Here is a 16,857-nt window from a genome sequence, read left to right on the forward strand (position 1 = left end):
TCACCTTGACCTACCTAGAGAGGATCAATACTCTCAACTTCATACCTACTGAAATTGTTATGAAAATTAGTGATGAAACCTACATTCCACACAAATAATATAATACTAACATCAGAAATGTAATCACACTTTATATTTTCTACCATTACTCAATTTTGCCTGAGCAGCTTTTCTCAAATTTTCATGAAAATTTTCTGCAATCTAATTGGAAAATGATGTAAACAAAGGATCTCTACCCACCTCTGTTTTTCCCCTTCTGCGGCTGCTGCTTCTGCCGTCGCGTCCTTGGTGGGAGTGGGGACCTCCTCATCTTGGGGCTCACCCTTAGCAGCCCCCATCCACGAACTGACCTGATTCGTAAGCCCTGAAAACATTATCACTGACACTAGCTACTAACTACACAACACAATCACACAGCTATTTCACAAAGCTGCGACAACTTCGCACATGACACACGGCGCGGACAGTCTGCGATGCGGCTGCGGAAACCGTGATCAGCTGAAAAACTAAGTGGAAAACCGCAATCGACCAGGAAAATGAAGAATTCAGTGCGCATGAAAACTTGCGCTCATGCGTTATTTGCTCCGTTTGCAATCAATAGGAAAACGGCGTATCTAACAAAGGAGGAGTGCTATTCAAAAAAGATCAGTGTTGGTGTAACTATAGGGTGCTTTTTATTTAAAATTTTGTAGCACTGTCTTTGTTGACTTCCTCGACGTCAAAATTGTCAAAATACAGAAATGTCAAAAGGAAATGAACGTCAGGTCGATTGTCAAACTGTTTTACTTTTTCTCGGTCTCAAATCAATGATTTGTTTCCATTTTCCAATTAATAAGGAAGGAGTATGATGGGTGTGAAATTGAGTGACAGGATAAGGAACAGCGTGATAAGGGAATGTTGTGATGTGAAAGAAGATGTAGTTACAGGAATAGAAAAGGGTATGTTAAGATGGTTCGGTCATGTGGAGAGGATGAATGAAAGCAGGTTGACTAAGCAGATATACAAGGAGAGTGTGGAGGGAAAGGTCGGAGTGGGAAGACCTAGACGAACGTATCTTGATCAAATTAAGGACGTCCTGGTAAAGGGTCAGGTCAAAAGTACCCGAAACCGCCGAGCTTGTATGAAGAGAGTTATGAATGTGGACGAAGCGAAAGAAGTATGCAGAGATCGTGGCAAGTGGAAAGAGGTAGTCTCTGCCTACCCCTCCGGGAAAGAGGCGTGATTTTATGTATGTATGTATGTATGTATGTTCCAATTAATTCTAAAATCGAATAAATGACAATCGAGACACTGAAAAATTCTATAAAACCTTGACGATTACACACGAATTACAAACGCCACTTCATTTCAGAAATTTGCATAGAATGTAGAACCTGTAGCTTTCATTTACTTCACATAATCACAATTTGTTTAAAACATGGTGTTATTTAAATAAATCTGCTTGTTATGCCAAATCAATTGCCATGCAAATTTAAAATGAAACTCATCATCATCTCAGACTTAACTCTGAAAATCCATCATCTTCCCATATTACTTTTTTATTTCAGCGTTTCCATTTACAATCGCCTTTATTCATAATTTCATATACTTATATGTTGTATGCGAATATTATTTTTTGGTAATTCACACACTCAATGAGACTACTTCACTACCGGATCAATCACTGAATTGCATTAATAAGTTTTTACCGTGCATTATCATTTATTTTCAAAGAATATGAAGTTTGTAACGAAAACTTTTGTATGTAATCGATTACTTTTTACAATTTACAATTTGATTAACCTTGATTTCGATTTTGAACTTGATTGTGAGAACATCCCTATGAAAAAAACATGACGTTTTTCGATTAGATTCGTGGATTTTTGTTTGCAGTGAAATTATACAATATAATTTAGTTGTTATTTATAACAAATGTAGTATTTAGTGATATAAAACCACTAATAATTTACATATTATCAAGAAAGTTCTTTCTAGGAAACTTCAAAATAACAGGATGACGGAGACGCGACGATCACTTCACCTTGGAAAATGCATAGAGGATTTGGATAAATTACACAATGTACCTGATCTTAAAACTAAAAGAACAACAATGTAAGTAGATCCTTTATTAATAAATTTCGTACTTATTGTTTAAATAAAAGATCAAATGATTGCTAAAATGTTTATTGCTTGTAGGTTATGTAAAACAGCAGTAAAATTGTTTGAAAATGCTGAGCAGGCACGTGAGAAGGGTGATGAGGAGTATTCTTACGTTTATTACATGAAGTATCTTCGCATTGTCGCTTTTTTGACCAAAGACAAGGCGGATAAAGCTTACTACACCAGTATGTTGGGCTCGAAGAATCCTAACAAAGCTTTGGATTATGCTGAACAGCTCAAAATGAGTTTGATTGAAAGGTAATTATGATAACACTCCTAATAAACACTTACTCTCTTCAAAAGTATCCTTATTTATGTTGTTCAAATACTTTCATTTTTGAATGAAAATGAAGTGGGTTCATTACCTTGTCTTAGGACCAAGTATAACTGTGTCTTGGATATTTTATACATTAATTAAAATTTGCTTATGGTTCTACTTTTTGTGATAATGGTTAGATTACATTAGTTTAAATTCCTATGGGAATTTTCAAAAATAAAATAAATAATAAATATACATATATGGGACAAATTACACTGATTGAGTTAGCCTCGAAGTAAGTTCGAAACTTGTGTTACGAGATACTAACTCAACGATACTATATTTTTATAATAAATACTTATATAAATATCCAAGACCCAGGCCAATCAGAAAAAGTTCTTTTCTCATCATGCCCTGGCCGGGATTCGAACCCAGGACCTCTGGTATGACCACAGACAAGCGTACTACCGCTGCGCCACAGAGGCCGTGAAATAAACAAAAAAATCCTTTAAGTGTTTCCTTTTTTTTCTTAGGTAAACACCAATATCAATATAATATTTATGTACCTTTAGCTTGTAATATAATTGCTTCTCTTATTTTTCTGGCAAGACTGAGTTCTTTTTTTTCTCCATGACTGTAATAGTTATCTATTTCTAAATAATGCTTCTTCTTAATCGGGCACTCATTGCTGAGTACTCCTGTATTCTCAGGATGCTGCATTCTCAAATGCTTAAATAATTTGTTTTTTCATTTCATTTCTTTCTGAACAATGTACATTGTATTGAAATGTTACATTAATTACACTAATATTTTCTTAAATTCTAAACATGTTCTAAATATAATAAAGGAACATTTTGTTTCCAGGTACGCTAAAGAACAGAAAGCGAAACGCCTCAATGACATAAAAGAGAGTGAGTTGTTTAAGCAGAAGATTGAAGAGAACAGGAAGAAGGCCATGGAAGTTGTGGCTGTGAGCGAACCTGTGATCCTGCTACCAGGTATAATGATATTGTTATTTATCTCTTAGGGATTTACTTGAGATTTACAAAGTGATGGTGAACTACCAACTACGAGATTAAGAGATTTAGATGTGGCAATATGTCATACACACACATATTGTCACGTTTAAAACTCTTAATTAGTTGGTAGTTCGCCATGACTTTTTCAACAGGGGTTCGTGGAGCCTACAGTTTGAGAAACCCTGTTGTACAGAATTGCTATTTGTGCGAAATCAGAGGTTTTCTTACCATTTTAATTAAGTACAACAGATGTGGACCACTAGATTTATCAGAAAACTAGCTTGTACACGTGGCTTTGCCTGCGCGAATTTAGCGCCACCTGCAAAAGAATACAAGTTTCGCACAAATCCCATGGGAACTTTAGTTTTATCGGGATGAAAAGTATCCTATGTTCTACTCTTAATTAATATACGTTAGATTCCAAAGGAATGGAACATATCTTGATCAAATTAAGGACGTCCTGGTAAAGGGTCAGGTCAAAAGTAAAGTCAAAAGTTTCGGGAAAGAGGCGTGATTTTATGTATGTATGTGTGTATGTAGATTCCAAGAAGGTTGGTTCAGTAGATAATGCTTTAAGTGAAAACCAATAAACTTACATTCGCATTTATATCATTAGTGGGGACAGTATGTTACACACATGGTTTTAAGCTTTATTACAAGATTCCCACTTGGCAATTGATCTATGCACCCTTAGTCTTTCTTAGAATACTCCTACTTCCCCAGGTCCAGACGAGGTGACCATCCGGAGTGAACAGCTGTACTCAGTGCTGAAGAGCGGGAAACTGAAGGTCATGATTCTGGATGCTCGTCCAGCCAGCGCATACATAGAGTCCCATATTAATTACCCAGCCTGTATAAGTGTTCCAGAGGAGTGTATATCGCCTGGGTAAGATTATCTGAGTAGAACATACATACACATGATCACGTCTTTTTCCTTACGGGGTAGACAGAGCCAACAGTCTTGAAAAGACTGATAGGCCACATTCAACTGTTTGGCTTAATGATAGAATTGAGATTCAAATAGTGACGGGTTGCTAGCCCATCGCCTAAAAGAAGAATCCCAAGTTCATAAGCATATCTCTTAGTCGCCTTTTACGACATCCATGGGAAAGAGATGGTGTGGTCCTATTCTTTTTTTTTATTGGAACCGGGAACCACACGGCACATCTGAGTAGATCTTGTGAGGAAATAGATAATTCAGCAAAATGACTTCTGTCTGGCATCAGAGTGAACACTTAACTCACTCAAGCCCGTTGTACAATAGTCCATTGTACATTTTTCTATCATTAAGCCAAATAGCTGAGCGTGGCCTAACAGACTCTTCAAGACTGTTGGCTCTGTCTATCCCACAAGGGATATAGACGTGACCATATGTACATATATATGTACATTTTGCATAAGTTAGCACTGGAGAGTGTGGATGGAAATCATTCATGTTTTTTAATGTAGACAATGTGCATTTATTCATGATTTAGATTTAAGTGATCTATATTTGTATATTTACGTCTGATGAAAATGCTGCAGTGTAGTTTGTTCCGCCGCTTCTTCTACACATGCGCTTTGGAAGCGGTAGTAGTTATAATTAGATTTATGTGATGTGACGTCAATAAGTGATACCTTGTGTCGAATTTTGAAAATAAATCTATTCTATTCTATTCTAAAGGAACAAGTGATGTACTTAATTAGGAAATGAGTCAGTTGGCCACATTTTTATTTGAATCCAGGTACTCTTAGGTAATTTATTTGGGTATAGTCATTCCTAAGGGTAACATATCATAATATATCTTTCGCAGACAATCAGCTCATATCCTGGAGCAGAGTCTACCAGCGGATTCCAAACCCGTGTGGGCTGAGAGGGCGAGCATGGAACTCATCGTGCTTTTGGATTGGAACAGTACAGAAGTAATTCCAGGGAATAAGCTGTACTTGCTGAAGACTATACTGCTGAAGGTGCGTTGACTTATTGAAATATAATAAAAAAGTAAACTTATACTAGTGACTTGCCTTGGTTTCCCACGGGTAGTAAAACCTGCCTAGGAGGAATTGAACAATTTATGGAAAATTTGAAAAGTAGTGAAAGTGTTAAAGATAAAGTAGAATGTAAAATAAAAGAATTACAAATAAAAATTACGAAAAAGAAAGCGACAATTATGAGTGGGTTCAAAGTCTGTGGACTCGAGATGATTAAGTTTGTTCTTTATTTAATTAATATAATTAATGGTTTTTATTTTGTTAATTCGTTTAAATGTTTGATTTGATCCTAATTTTATAAAAATAATATTTAAATTGGAATATAAAAAATACGGAACTGCTGTTTTAATTAAATAATTATTTCTAGATTTAAAAATAAGTATAAAATATGTGACACGTCACACTAGGTAAGAGCAAATAAAGTAATTGAAAGTAAACTGTGTCGGGCGGGCAGTGGGACGTGAAGGTGCAGTACGCGCGCGCGCCGCTGGCGCTGCGCGGCGGCTACGAGGAGTGGCTGCTGCGCTACCCCGCGCTGTGCAGCGACCCGCGCGCGCGCCCGCCGCCGCAGGCGCAGCCGCTCGCCGATATGCTCGGTCAGACGTCTATGTCTTTTTTTTAATTTTTTTTTTAGCAATGACATGTTCTTAATTGTAATATTATAAAGCTGAAGAGTTTGTTTATTTGTTAGTTTTGGGAATGAAATCTATACTAATATTGTAAAGCTGAAGAGTTAGTTTGTTTGTTTTTTTTTGGTATTGAAATCTATACTAATATTGTAAAGCTGAAGAGTTTGTTTGGTTTTTTAGTGATGAAATCTTCTATACTTATATTAAATAAATAAATTTTATACGGGACAAATTACACTGATTGAGTTAGCCTCGAAGTAAGTTCGAAACTTGTGTTACGAGATACTAACTTGACGATACTATATTTTATAACAAATACTTATACAGGGTGACTTTTAATTCAACTGCATAAATTTAACTGTTAAGTGTACTCATCTAAAGGATATTTAAAAACGTTAAAAGAAAATTATCGGTTCATTTTTCAGAAAGTACAAAAAAAATAAAAGTATCAAAATCCACGATCCTAAATACGTCATATCACCCCGGCCGGCGGAAAAGCGACGCGTAAGATTCAGAGGTCAACGACACAATTCATTCAGCTGAGCGATTTCGACAACTCTGTACTTGATCTTGATACTAGAAAAATAATTTATTTTTCAGACATTTATTTAGGTGTTTAGTTTTAATTTCTTTTTGTAGTAATGGTCTTTATTAAAGCGTGTGACGTAGTTTTTGAGGGTTTTTTTAAATGTGAAAATGATGACGTTTAATTTAAATAAAAATAGGCTCAAACGGCTCAGAAGCATGGGTATAGTCTATGTTTAAAAGGATGCAGTTGTTTTCAATGTCACCCTGTATAGATAAACATCCAAGACTCAGGCCAATCAGAAAAAGTTTTTTTCTCATCATGCCCTGACCGGGATTCGAACCCGGGACCTCCGTTGTCGCAGACAAGCGTACGTCAATATTATAAAGCTGAAGAGTTTGTTTGTTTCTTTAAACGCGCTTATCTCAGAAACTACTGGTTCGAATTGAAGAATCCCAAGTATAAATTCAAAAAAAATTCAAATTCAAAATTCAAAATTTTTATTCATTATTATAGGATACTATTATATCGCTTAATAATTGTTGTATGGTTTAACAACTTGGTTGACGTCAAATAAATTACTTAAAAACTAAGTTTACTGCCGCTTCCAAGGCGTCAGTGCAGAAGAAGCGGTAACAAACTGCACTGCAGCATTTTCTTCAACAACGTCAACTTCACAATATTAAATTATACTTAGAATAGATATATAAGCCCATACCTTAGTCGCCTTTTACGACATCCATGGGAACAAGATGGAGTGGTTCTATTCTTTTTCTATTAGTGCCGGAAACACACACACACGGCACATTTTCATTAATTCATTATTCACATTTCCCCTCCGGGAAGGAGGCGTGATTTATGTATGTGTGTATTAAAATGTAAATGAATTGTCATCCCCAGACGACATAGAGTACCCGGACTGGTCGGAGCTGTCCCCCGTGAGCCCGCCGCGACCGCGCGCCGCGCTCGCCGGCCGGCCCGGGGAGCCCGTGGTGGACCGCGGCAGCAAGGTCAGGGTCATTGCTCACTCTACATACAGCCGCGCTCGCCGGCCGGCCCGGGGAGCCCGTGGTGGACCGCGGCAGCAAGGTCAGGGTCATTGCTCACTCTACATACAGCCGCGCTCGCCGGCCGGCCCGGGGAGCCCGTGGTGGACCGCGGCAGCAAGGTCAGGGTCATTGCTCACTCTACATACAGCCGCGCTCGCCGGCCGGCCCGGGGAGCCCGTGGTGGACCGCGGCAGCAAGGTCAGGGTCATTGCTCACTCTACATACAGCCGCGCTCGCCGGCCGGCCCGGGGAGCCCGTGGTGGACCGCGGCAGCAAGGTCAGGGTCATTGCTCACTCTACATACAGCCGCGCTCGCCGGCCGGCCCGGGGAGCCCGTGGTGGACCGCGGCAGCAAGGTCAGGGTCATTGCTCACTCTACATACAGCCGCGCTCGCCGGCCGGCCCGGGGAGCCCGTGGTGGACCGCGGCAGCAAGGTCAGGGTCATTGCTCACTCTACATACAGCCGCGCTCGCCGGCCGGCCCGGGGAGCCCGTGGTGGACCGCGGCAGCAAGGTCAGGGTCATTGCTCACTCTACATACAGCCGCGCTCGCCGGCCGGCCCGGGGAGCCCGTGGTGGACCGCGGCAGCAAGGTCAGGGTCATTGCTCACTCTACATACAGCCGCGCTCGCCGGCCGGCCCGGGGAGCCCGTGGTGGACCGCGGCAGCAAGGTCAGGGTCATTGCTCACTCTACATACAGCCGCGCTCGCCGGCCGGCCCGGGGAGCCCGTGGTGGACCGCGGCAGCAAGGTCAGGGTCATTGCTCACTCTACATACAGCCGCGCTCGCCGGCCGGCCCGGGGAGCCCGTGGTGGACCGCGGCAGCAAGGTCAGGGTCATTGCTCACTCTACATACAGCCGCGCTCGCCGGCCGGCCCGGGGAGCCCGTGGTGGACCGCGGCAGCAAGGTCAGGGTCATTGCTCACTCTACATACAGCCGCGCTCGCCGGCCGGCCCGGGGAGCCCGTGGTGGACCGCGGCAGCAAGGTCAGGGTCATTGCTCACTCTACATACAGCCGCGCTCGCCGGCCGGCCCGGGGAGCCCGTGGTGGACCGCGGCAGCAAGGTCAGGGTCATTGCTCACTCTACATACAGCCGCGCTCGCCGGCCGGCCCGGGGAGCCCGTGGTGGACCGCGGCAGCAAGGTCAGGGTCATTGCTCACTCTACATACAGCCGCGCTCGCCGGCCGGCCCGGGGAGCCCGTGGTGGACCGCGGCAGCAAGGTCAGGGTCATTGCTCACTCTACATACAGCCGCGCTCGCCGGCCGGCCCGGGGAGCCCGTGGTGGACCGCGGCAGCAAGGTCAGGGTCATTGCTCACTCTACATACAGCCGCGCTCGCCGGCCGGCCCGGGGAGCCCGTGGTGGACCGCGGCAGCAAGGTCAGGGTCATTGCTCACTCTACATACAGCCGCGCTCGCCGGCCGGCCCGGGGAGCCCGTGGTGGACCGCGGCAGCAAGGTCAGGGTCATTGCTCACTCTACATACAGCCGCGCTCGCCGGCCGGCCCGGGGAGCCCGTGGTGGACCGCGGCAGCAAGGTCAGGGTCATTGTTCACTCTACATACAGGCGTTATAGAACACCCGGACTGGTAAGAGTTTCATTCCACAATAAAAGGTAAAATGGTCGTCCCACATGAGATATCATATAAGAATGGATGTCCCACATGATATATGAGATAGAAATGTTTATTTCACGTTAGACATCAGATAAAAATGACGTCAATTTACAAATATAGATCTCTTAAATATAAATCGTGGACGAATGCACATTGGTCTACATTAAAAAAACATGAATGAATGTAGAACTGATTATCTTCATCAGGCGGCCGCCGTTCAGATTTACGAAGAGCGAGCGAGGATGCAGTCAATTCTGGAGCAGCAGGAACGGCTGGCGGACACCTCGTTGACCCTGGAGATGCAGAGGATTGAAGCTGAACAGGTGAGTTGTTTTTTTTTGTGAAAAACCTGTTTGTACATACATAGGTATATACATGCATATGGTCAAGGCTATGTCCCTTGCGGGCTAGACAATAAACAGTCCGAAAGATTGATATTTTAGTTTTCATTTATTTTTAAGTAATTTATCTTTTAATTGAGTTATTTTTATGGAAGTCTCATTTGTACATACATACATATAGTCGTGTTTATATCCCTTGCGGATAGACAGAGCCAACAGTCTAGAAAAGAAAAGAAGAAGAAAAATGGCCACATTCAGCTGTATGACTTTATGAAGGAATTGAGATTTAAATAGTGACAGGTGGCTACCCGTCGCTTACAAAGGGAACTCCAAGTTTATAAGCATATCCCTTAGTCGTCTTTAATGATATTCATGGGAGTGGTCCTATTCTTATTTTTTTATTGGAAATATGATTACTTCTATTCAATGTATATATTTATTTTCAAAATTGGATACAAGGTATCACTTATTGACGTCACATCACTTAAATCTAATTATAACTACTACCGCTTCCAAAGCGCATATTGTGTAGAAGAAGCGGCGGAAGAAACTACACTGCATATTACTAGCATTGCAGATACAAAGCAAATGTATGGATTTAACATAAGCACAGTGCGGTAAATTGTCACACAAACTGTCTGATCTTATTCTGAAGAAACAAACAAACTAACTAACTTGTTCGTGATAGAACAAGAAACAAAAGTTTGATAAATTCGGTTGACTTCTTGTGTAATTTGAATAAAAATAAATATTACAAAATAAGTTAAGGATTGATGGTATTTTTTAAGATATAAATTTTAGAGATGTGCGTCGACTCGAGTTGAGAGAAAAGAAGTGACGTGTAAAGATGGAATGCGCTAGATGGCGCGCAGTGAGCGGGTTCCGGGGCGGCTGCTTGACAGTGATTGATGTTTCCTAATAAGGCGTAGACAATACATACATACATACATAAAATCACGCCTCTTTCCCGGAGGGGTAGGCAGAGACAACCTCTTTCCACTTGCCACGATCTCTGCATACTTCCTTCGCTTCATCCACATTCATAACTCTCTTCATGCAAGTTCGGCGGTTTCGGGTACCTGTGACCTGACCCTTTATCAGGACGTCTTTAATTTGATCACGATACGTTCATAATTATTTTTTCATACCATATGTAGAAGATGTAGTTACAGGAATAGAAAAGGGTGTGTTAAGATGGTTCGGTCATGTGGAGAGGATGAATGAAAGCAGCCTCCACACTCTCCTTGTATATCTGCGTAGATAATATAAACTAATTATTAACAACTCAACGTTTGACAGGACTGGGAGAAGGTACGCGTTCAACGCGAGACAGAAGAAAGAGACGAGATGAGAGCTATGTACAAGTTGAGGGAGCAGGAGATCATATCGCAGCTGATGCAGTTGGAGAACAAGCAGTACGACATGGTGGGCGAGATGTTTTTTGTTTTTTTTTAAATTATACATTCATACATATAGTCACGTCTATGTCCCTTGCGGGGCAGACAGAGCCAGTATTTTTTTTTAAATTTATACGCACATACATATAGTCACGTCTATGTCCCTTGCGGGGTAGACAGAGCCAGATTTTTTTAACTATACACTCATACATATAGTCACGTCTATGTCCCTTGCGGGGCAGACAGAGGCAACAGTCTTGCAAAGACTGATAGGCCACGTTCAGCTACTTATTTGGCTTTAAGATAGAATTGAGATTCAAATAGTGACAGGTTGCTAGCCCATCGCCTTAAAGAAGAATCTCAAGTTTATAAGCCTATTTAGGTATATCGCCTTTTACGACATCCATGGGAAAGTGATGGTGTGGTCCTATACTTTCTTTCATTGTTTCCGGGAACGGTATCAGTCACGAAAACAACGTTTAACTTTTGTGTTACATTCATTCCACCTATTTGGGCAAAATTTCAAATTTTTATTCACTTTTATGGGACATTACAATGTCACTTAATAATTGTCATATATCTTTTGTTTTCACAACATTGGTTGACGTCAAATGAATTACTTAAAACTTAGTTTACTGCCGCTTCTAAAGCATTCTATCCTACAATGATATTGGTTTAAATGTCGATTTTTAAAGGGTCTGCATTTTATTTATTTAAATTTATAACTAGGCGGCGCCCCCGACTTCGCCCGCATGGAAACCCTATCAAACCCGCGGGAACTCCGGAATAAAAAGTAGCCTATATGTTATTCTGGGTCTTCAGCTAACTACACACCAAATTTCATCGTAATCGGTTCAGTAGTTTTTGCGTGAAAGAGTAACAAACATCCATACTGCAAACAAACTTTCGCATTTACAATATAAGTAGGATATACCTTTTTCACCTGAAATGAAAGTTGACAATTTATTATTTTCTTTTTCACAGGAACAAGAGAACTTGACCCTAAGGGAAAAATTAGAAGAATACCAACGGAGGGAGAGGGAAGAAGCGGCGAGACTGGCCAATTCTATAGTGGAAAGCCAGGCCGATGATGAAGGTTTGTGTCTTTATAAGCCTTTCCTTAGTCGCCTTTTACGAAATCCATGGGAACGAGGTGGAGTGGTCTTATATTTTTTTTAAGTTTTTACAAGAACATTCTTGTAAAAAACTGAAATGCCACGTTCAGCTGTATGGCTTAATGATGGCATTTCGATTCAAATAGTGACAGGTTGTTAGCGCATCGCCTACAAGAGGAATCCCAAGTTTATAAGCCTTTTCCACGACACCATGGTTAATATATGGAGTGGATCTAGTCTTCAGTGCCGGAAACCACACGGCCAATCCAAGCCGTATTGACTGTATCGTAAATATTTTGTAGCAGTATTGACTGTATGGGAAATATTTTGTAGCAGTATTGACTGTATGGGAAATATTTTGTAGCAGTATTGACTGTATGGGAAATATTTTGTAGCAGTATTGACTGTATCGGAAATATTTTGTAGCAGTATTGACTATTTCGGAAAATATTTTGTTTGTTTTTTTTTAGCGGAACGCCAACGCCAGAAACTGTTATCGGAGCAAGCGGCCGCCGAGCGCGAGTTAGAGCACAAGCGAGCGCGAATAGCGGCGGTCAGGCAGCAGCGCTCGCAGCTCGACAGGAAGCGGGAGATGCTGGAGAGCGAGCGGAAGCGGAAGCTGCAGCTGGCCAGGCAGGTAGGCAGATGGGGATGATGATGACTGGGTTCCACCTGGAGTTCCAGCGAGCGAGAATAGCGGCGGTCCGGCAGCAGCGCTCGCAGCTCGACAGGAAGCGGGAGATGCTGGAGAGCGAGCGGAAGCGGAAGCTGCAGCTGGCCAGGCAGGTAGGCAGATGGGGATGATGATGACTGGGTTCCACCTGGAGTTCCAGCGAGCGAGAATAGCGGCGGTCCGGCAGCAGCGCTCGCAGCTCGACAGGAAGCGGGAGATGCTGGAGAGCGAGCGGAAGCGGAAGCTGCAGCTGGCCAGGCAGGTAGGCAGATGGGGATGATGATGACTGGGTTCCACCTGGAGTTCCAGCGAGCGAGAATAGCGGCGGTCCGGCAGCAGCGCTCGCAGCTCGACAGGAAGCGGGAGATGCTGGAGAGCGAGCGGAAGCGGAAGCTGCAGCTGGCCAGGCAGGTAGGCAGATGGGGATGATGATGACTGGGTTCCACCTGGAGTTCCAGCGAGCGAGAATAGCGGCGGTCCGGCAGCAGCGCTCGCAGCTCGACAGGAAGCGGGAGATGCTGGAGAGCGAGCGGAAGCGGAAGCTGCAGCTGGCCAGGCAGGTAGGCAGATGGGGATGATGATGACTGGGTTCTACCTGGAGCTCCAGCGAGCGAGGATGGCGGCGGTCAGGCAGCAGCGCTCGCAGCTCGACAGGAAGCGGGAGATGCTGGAGAGCGAGCGGAAGCGGAAGCTGCAGCTGGCCAGGCAGGTAGGCAGCCGGGGATGATGATGACTGGGTTCTACCTGGAGCTCCAGCTACCGAGAATGGCGGCGGTCCGGCAGCAGCGCTCGCAGCTCGACAGGAAGCGGGAGATGCTGGAGAGCGAGCGGAAGCGGAAGCTGCAGCTGGCCAGGCAGGTAGGCAGCTGAGGATGATGGTAACTGGGTTCCACCTGGAGCTCGAGCGAGCGAGAATAGTGGCCGTCAGGCAACTTTCAGTGTTTTTAAGTCTATTGGTTCCGGTTACCCTGCAAGAGATATAGACGTGATTATACATACGTATGAATGTAGAACGCGGGGTAGACAGAGCCAACAGTATTGAAAAAACTGAGAGATTGAGTCTTGAAAAGATTTAGTAGTGACAGGTTGCGAGCCCATCGCCTAGAAGAAGAATCCCAAGTTTACCATCCTTAATCGCCTTTTACGATATTCCTGTGAAAGACATAGAGTGGTCCTATTCCTTTTTCTATTCGTGTCTGCAACCACACGGCACCAATAGGAAAAAGTGATATAGACGTGATTATATATGTATGTATGTATAATCCATAGACAATTGACTCTCTATACACAGTAACCGTATCAAACTTGATCGTAACATGACATAAACCGTTGAATACAATTCGGCAGCAAGACGAATTGACGTGATTATATGTATGTATGTATAATCCATAGACAATTGGCTGTGTATAGAGAGTGAAGTGAGAACTACTGTTTAGTAACCATATCAAACCTGATCGTGACATGACATAAACCGTTGATTACAATTCGGCAGCAAGACGAATAGACGTGATTATATGTATGTATGTATAATCCATAGACAATTGGCTGCGTATAGAGAGTGAAGTGAGAACTACTGTTTAGTAACCATATCAAACCTGATCGTGACATGACATAAACCGTTGATTACAATTCGGCAGCAAGACGAATAGACGTGATTATATGTATGTATGTATAATCCATAGACAATTGACTCTCTATACACAGTAACCGTATCAAAATTGATCGTAACATGACATAAACCGTTGTATATATATATATATATAATACAATTCGGCAGCAAGACGAAGACAGTGACGCCTACATGTCTTCGCCCGGGGACAGCCCGCAGGGGGCGCTCAACCGGTCGCAGTCCTCGCCCAATATACCCAAGGTATGTGACTCATACATACATATATACATATGGTCACGTCTATATCCCTTGCGGGGTAGACAGAGACAACAGTCTTGAAAAGACTGAATGGCCGCGTTCAGCTATTTGGCTTAATCATAGAATTGAGATTCAACTAGTAAACTGGACAAATTACACAGATCGAGTTAGCCTCGAAGTTATTTCGAAACTTGTGTTACGAAATACTAACTCAACGATACTATATTTATACTAGTGATAGGTTGCTAGCCCATCGCCTCAAAAGAATTCCAAGATTGTAAGCCTATCCCTTAGTCGCCTTTTACGACATCCATGGGAAAGAGATGGAGTGGTCCTATTCTTTTTTGTATTGGTGCCGGGAACCACACGGCATTATTCATATTCTTTTATTTATTCCGGTACAAATATATCCAAGGTATGGTCACTCATATTGCTTTGTATATTCCGGTGTGACACCGGAGGTCCCGGGTTCGAATCCCGGCTAGGGCATGATGAGAAAGCAACTTTTTCTGATTGGCCTGGGTATTTGATGTTTAACTGTATGAGTATTTATTATAAAATATAGTATCGTTGTGTTGGTATCTCGTAACACAGGAAAATCTGTAATTTTATTAAGAAGACAAATTTTTGGTAGCACTTGACATGAAGCAACATTCTCTATGAATATGTAATTTTGGGAATAGAGTTAGCTTTCTTATTTCGGACTTTCAATCCGAACAAAGTACTTGGTTAAAAGTAACCGAAAATTTCATACCGAATTAATCCCGCAGATACCTTCAGAAGACGAGATCTCAATACCGCAAGTGGACCGCAGTACAAAGCCCTGTAAAGTAGCGCCATCTAGTGAACACTACCAACGCGATTTCCAGCCTGTGTGGGGAGATGTGGTGAGTTTTTGTCTATAAATACCTTTTATTTTGGGATAGCTTTCTGTAATAGCAACACTCAAGGCGAGATCTCAATCCCGCAAGTGGACATCAGTACGAAGCTCTGTGTCTAGTGGCGCCATCTAGCGAGCACTAAATGCGAGATTTCCAACCTGTGTGGGGAGATGTGGTGAGTTTTAGTCTAAAAATACCTTTAATTTTGGGAAAGATTTCTGTAATAGCAACACTCAAGGCGAGATCTCAATCCCGCAAATAGACAGCAGTACGAATCTCTGTGTCTAGTGGCGCCATCTAGCGAACACTATATGAGAGATTTTCAAGTATGAGTTTTAGTCTATCAATACCTCATCATCAGGACAACCATGAGAAAGATATGGAGCGGTACTATTCTGAAGTGCTGCGATCCACACGGCTAACCAGCAGTTACATTCAATAACATGAGTACCTAACTATTTTCATCGTGACTTTTAGACAGGATCCTAAAATGACTGACGGGAAGACTTGACATAAATAAAAGATTTAGACAGTGTAATTCTATATTTTTATCTATATAATGGTAAAATTTTATCAGTACTAAAAAGAAGAAAAAAAATATTTTTTTCTACAGAGATCTAACTGCGGAGTACCTATATACTTTTCAACGAAAATTTTATTTTCCAATCACAATGAATTGAGTACACGTATATCCCTTGCGGGGAAGACCGAGCAATATACATGACTATGTATGTAACTGAGAATCGAACTCGGAACGTGTTGTGATGTGCGAGAGAAAGACTTCAAGCGTTTGCGTCACGACCATCGGTCGATGCACTATGCCACTGACGCATATAATCTGCGTCATCGTAGTACGCCAATAAGGAATCTCTGTTCAATGAACAAGCGCTTAAAGGGATTACTGTCTTATGTAGGTCGCGTCATTGCTTTTACGATGAGAGAATTATCGTGAGGAAACCTGCAACTGAAGGGAATTTCTGTTTAGGTTTTTTACAATTAGATTTGACTGCCCCATACCTCAATCTGCCTGGTGGTAAGCAAAATGAGGCTTAAGGTGGTGCACGCAACTCAAATAGTGCCTATTCACTCTTACGCCTTGAAAATCCCCAAGTTATATGTATCGGGGAAGAGAGATGCGGGTAGGGTATTCTAAATCGGTTCTAAGAAAGTTATATGAAAATTCTGGGCTACTCCCCTGAGAAGATGTTACCGGAACAAACAGCTGACTGATAATTGAATGAAAAGCTTAATGCGAACACTTGAGAATTCAATTTATTCTAGCTTTTGATTTTGGGATAAATAGAGTGTTGTCACATTGAAAAATATGTAGAACAACAATGTGTTGTGTCGCCTTGGCTGTTCAACCTAAACT

At 42.4% G+C, this 16,857-nt stretch overlaps 2 protein-coding genes across 8 annotated transcripts in view; one reads left to right on the plus strand and one right to left on the minus strand.

Moving 5' to 3' along the window:
* Nucleotides 1-682, minus strand: part of LOC106135331 (synapse-associated protein of 47 kDa) — a 71,425-nt gene extending 70,743 nt beyond the window's left edge. Inside the window, exon 1 of one of the 6 annotated variants that reach the window (XM_013335598.2) lies at nt 241-682. In XM_013335598.2, the coding sequence (XP_013191052.2) occupies nt 241-374 (134 nt within the window). In that variant the 5' untranslated portion in view covers nt 375-682. The remainder of the gene's footprint in view (nt 1-240) is intronic. The other 5 variants (XM_013335596.2, XM_013335594.2, XM_013335597.2 and 2 more) reach the window with 5 other exon arrangements.
* Nucleotides 683-1,838: 1,156 nt separating this feature from the next.
* The window catches only part of LOC106135336 (ubiquitin carboxyl-terminal hydrolase 8-like), a 35,019-nt gene continuing 20,000 nt past the window's right edge, over nt 1,839-16,857 (plus strand). Inside the window, exons 1-15 of one of the 2 annotated variants that reach the window (XM_060949914.1) lie at nt 1,839-2,091; nt 2,176-2,397; nt 3,263-3,396; nt 4,141-4,303; nt 5,211-5,367; nt 5,843-5,984; nt 7,444-7,553; nt 9,418-9,534; nt 10,852-10,977; nt 11,934-12,045; nt 12,535-12,701; nt 13,843-13,856; nt 14,152-14,155; nt 14,515-14,607; nt 15,375-15,491. In XM_060949914.1, the coding sequence (XP_060805897.1) occupies nt 1,994-2,091; nt 2,176-2,397; nt 3,263-3,396; nt 4,141-4,303; nt 5,211-5,367; nt 5,843-5,984; nt 7,444-7,553; nt 9,418-9,534; nt 10,852-10,977; nt 11,934-12,045; nt 12,535-12,701; nt 13,843-13,856; nt 14,152-14,155; nt 14,515-14,607; nt 15,375-15,491 (1,776 nt within the window). In that variant the 5' untranslated portion in view covers nt 1,839-1,993. Of the gene's footprint in view, nt 2,092-2,175; nt 2,398-3,262; nt 3,397-4,140; nt 4,304-5,210; nt 5,368-5,842; nt 5,985-7,443; nt 7,554-9,417; nt 9,535-10,851; nt 10,978-11,933; nt 12,046-12,534; nt 12,702-13,451; nt 13,596-13,842; nt 13,857-14,151; nt 14,156-14,514; nt 14,608-15,374; nt 15,492-16,857 lie in introns of those variants that run through there. The other variant, XM_060949913.1, reaches the window with a different exon arrangement.

Source organism: Amyelois transitella, chromosome 20 (assembly GCF_032362555.1).
Source record: "Amyelois transitella isolate CPQ chromosome 20, ilAmyTran1.1, whole genome shotgun sequence".
Classification (NCBI taxonomy): Eukaryota; Metazoa; Arthropoda; class Insecta; order Lepidoptera; family Pyralidae; genus Amyelois; species Amyelois transitella.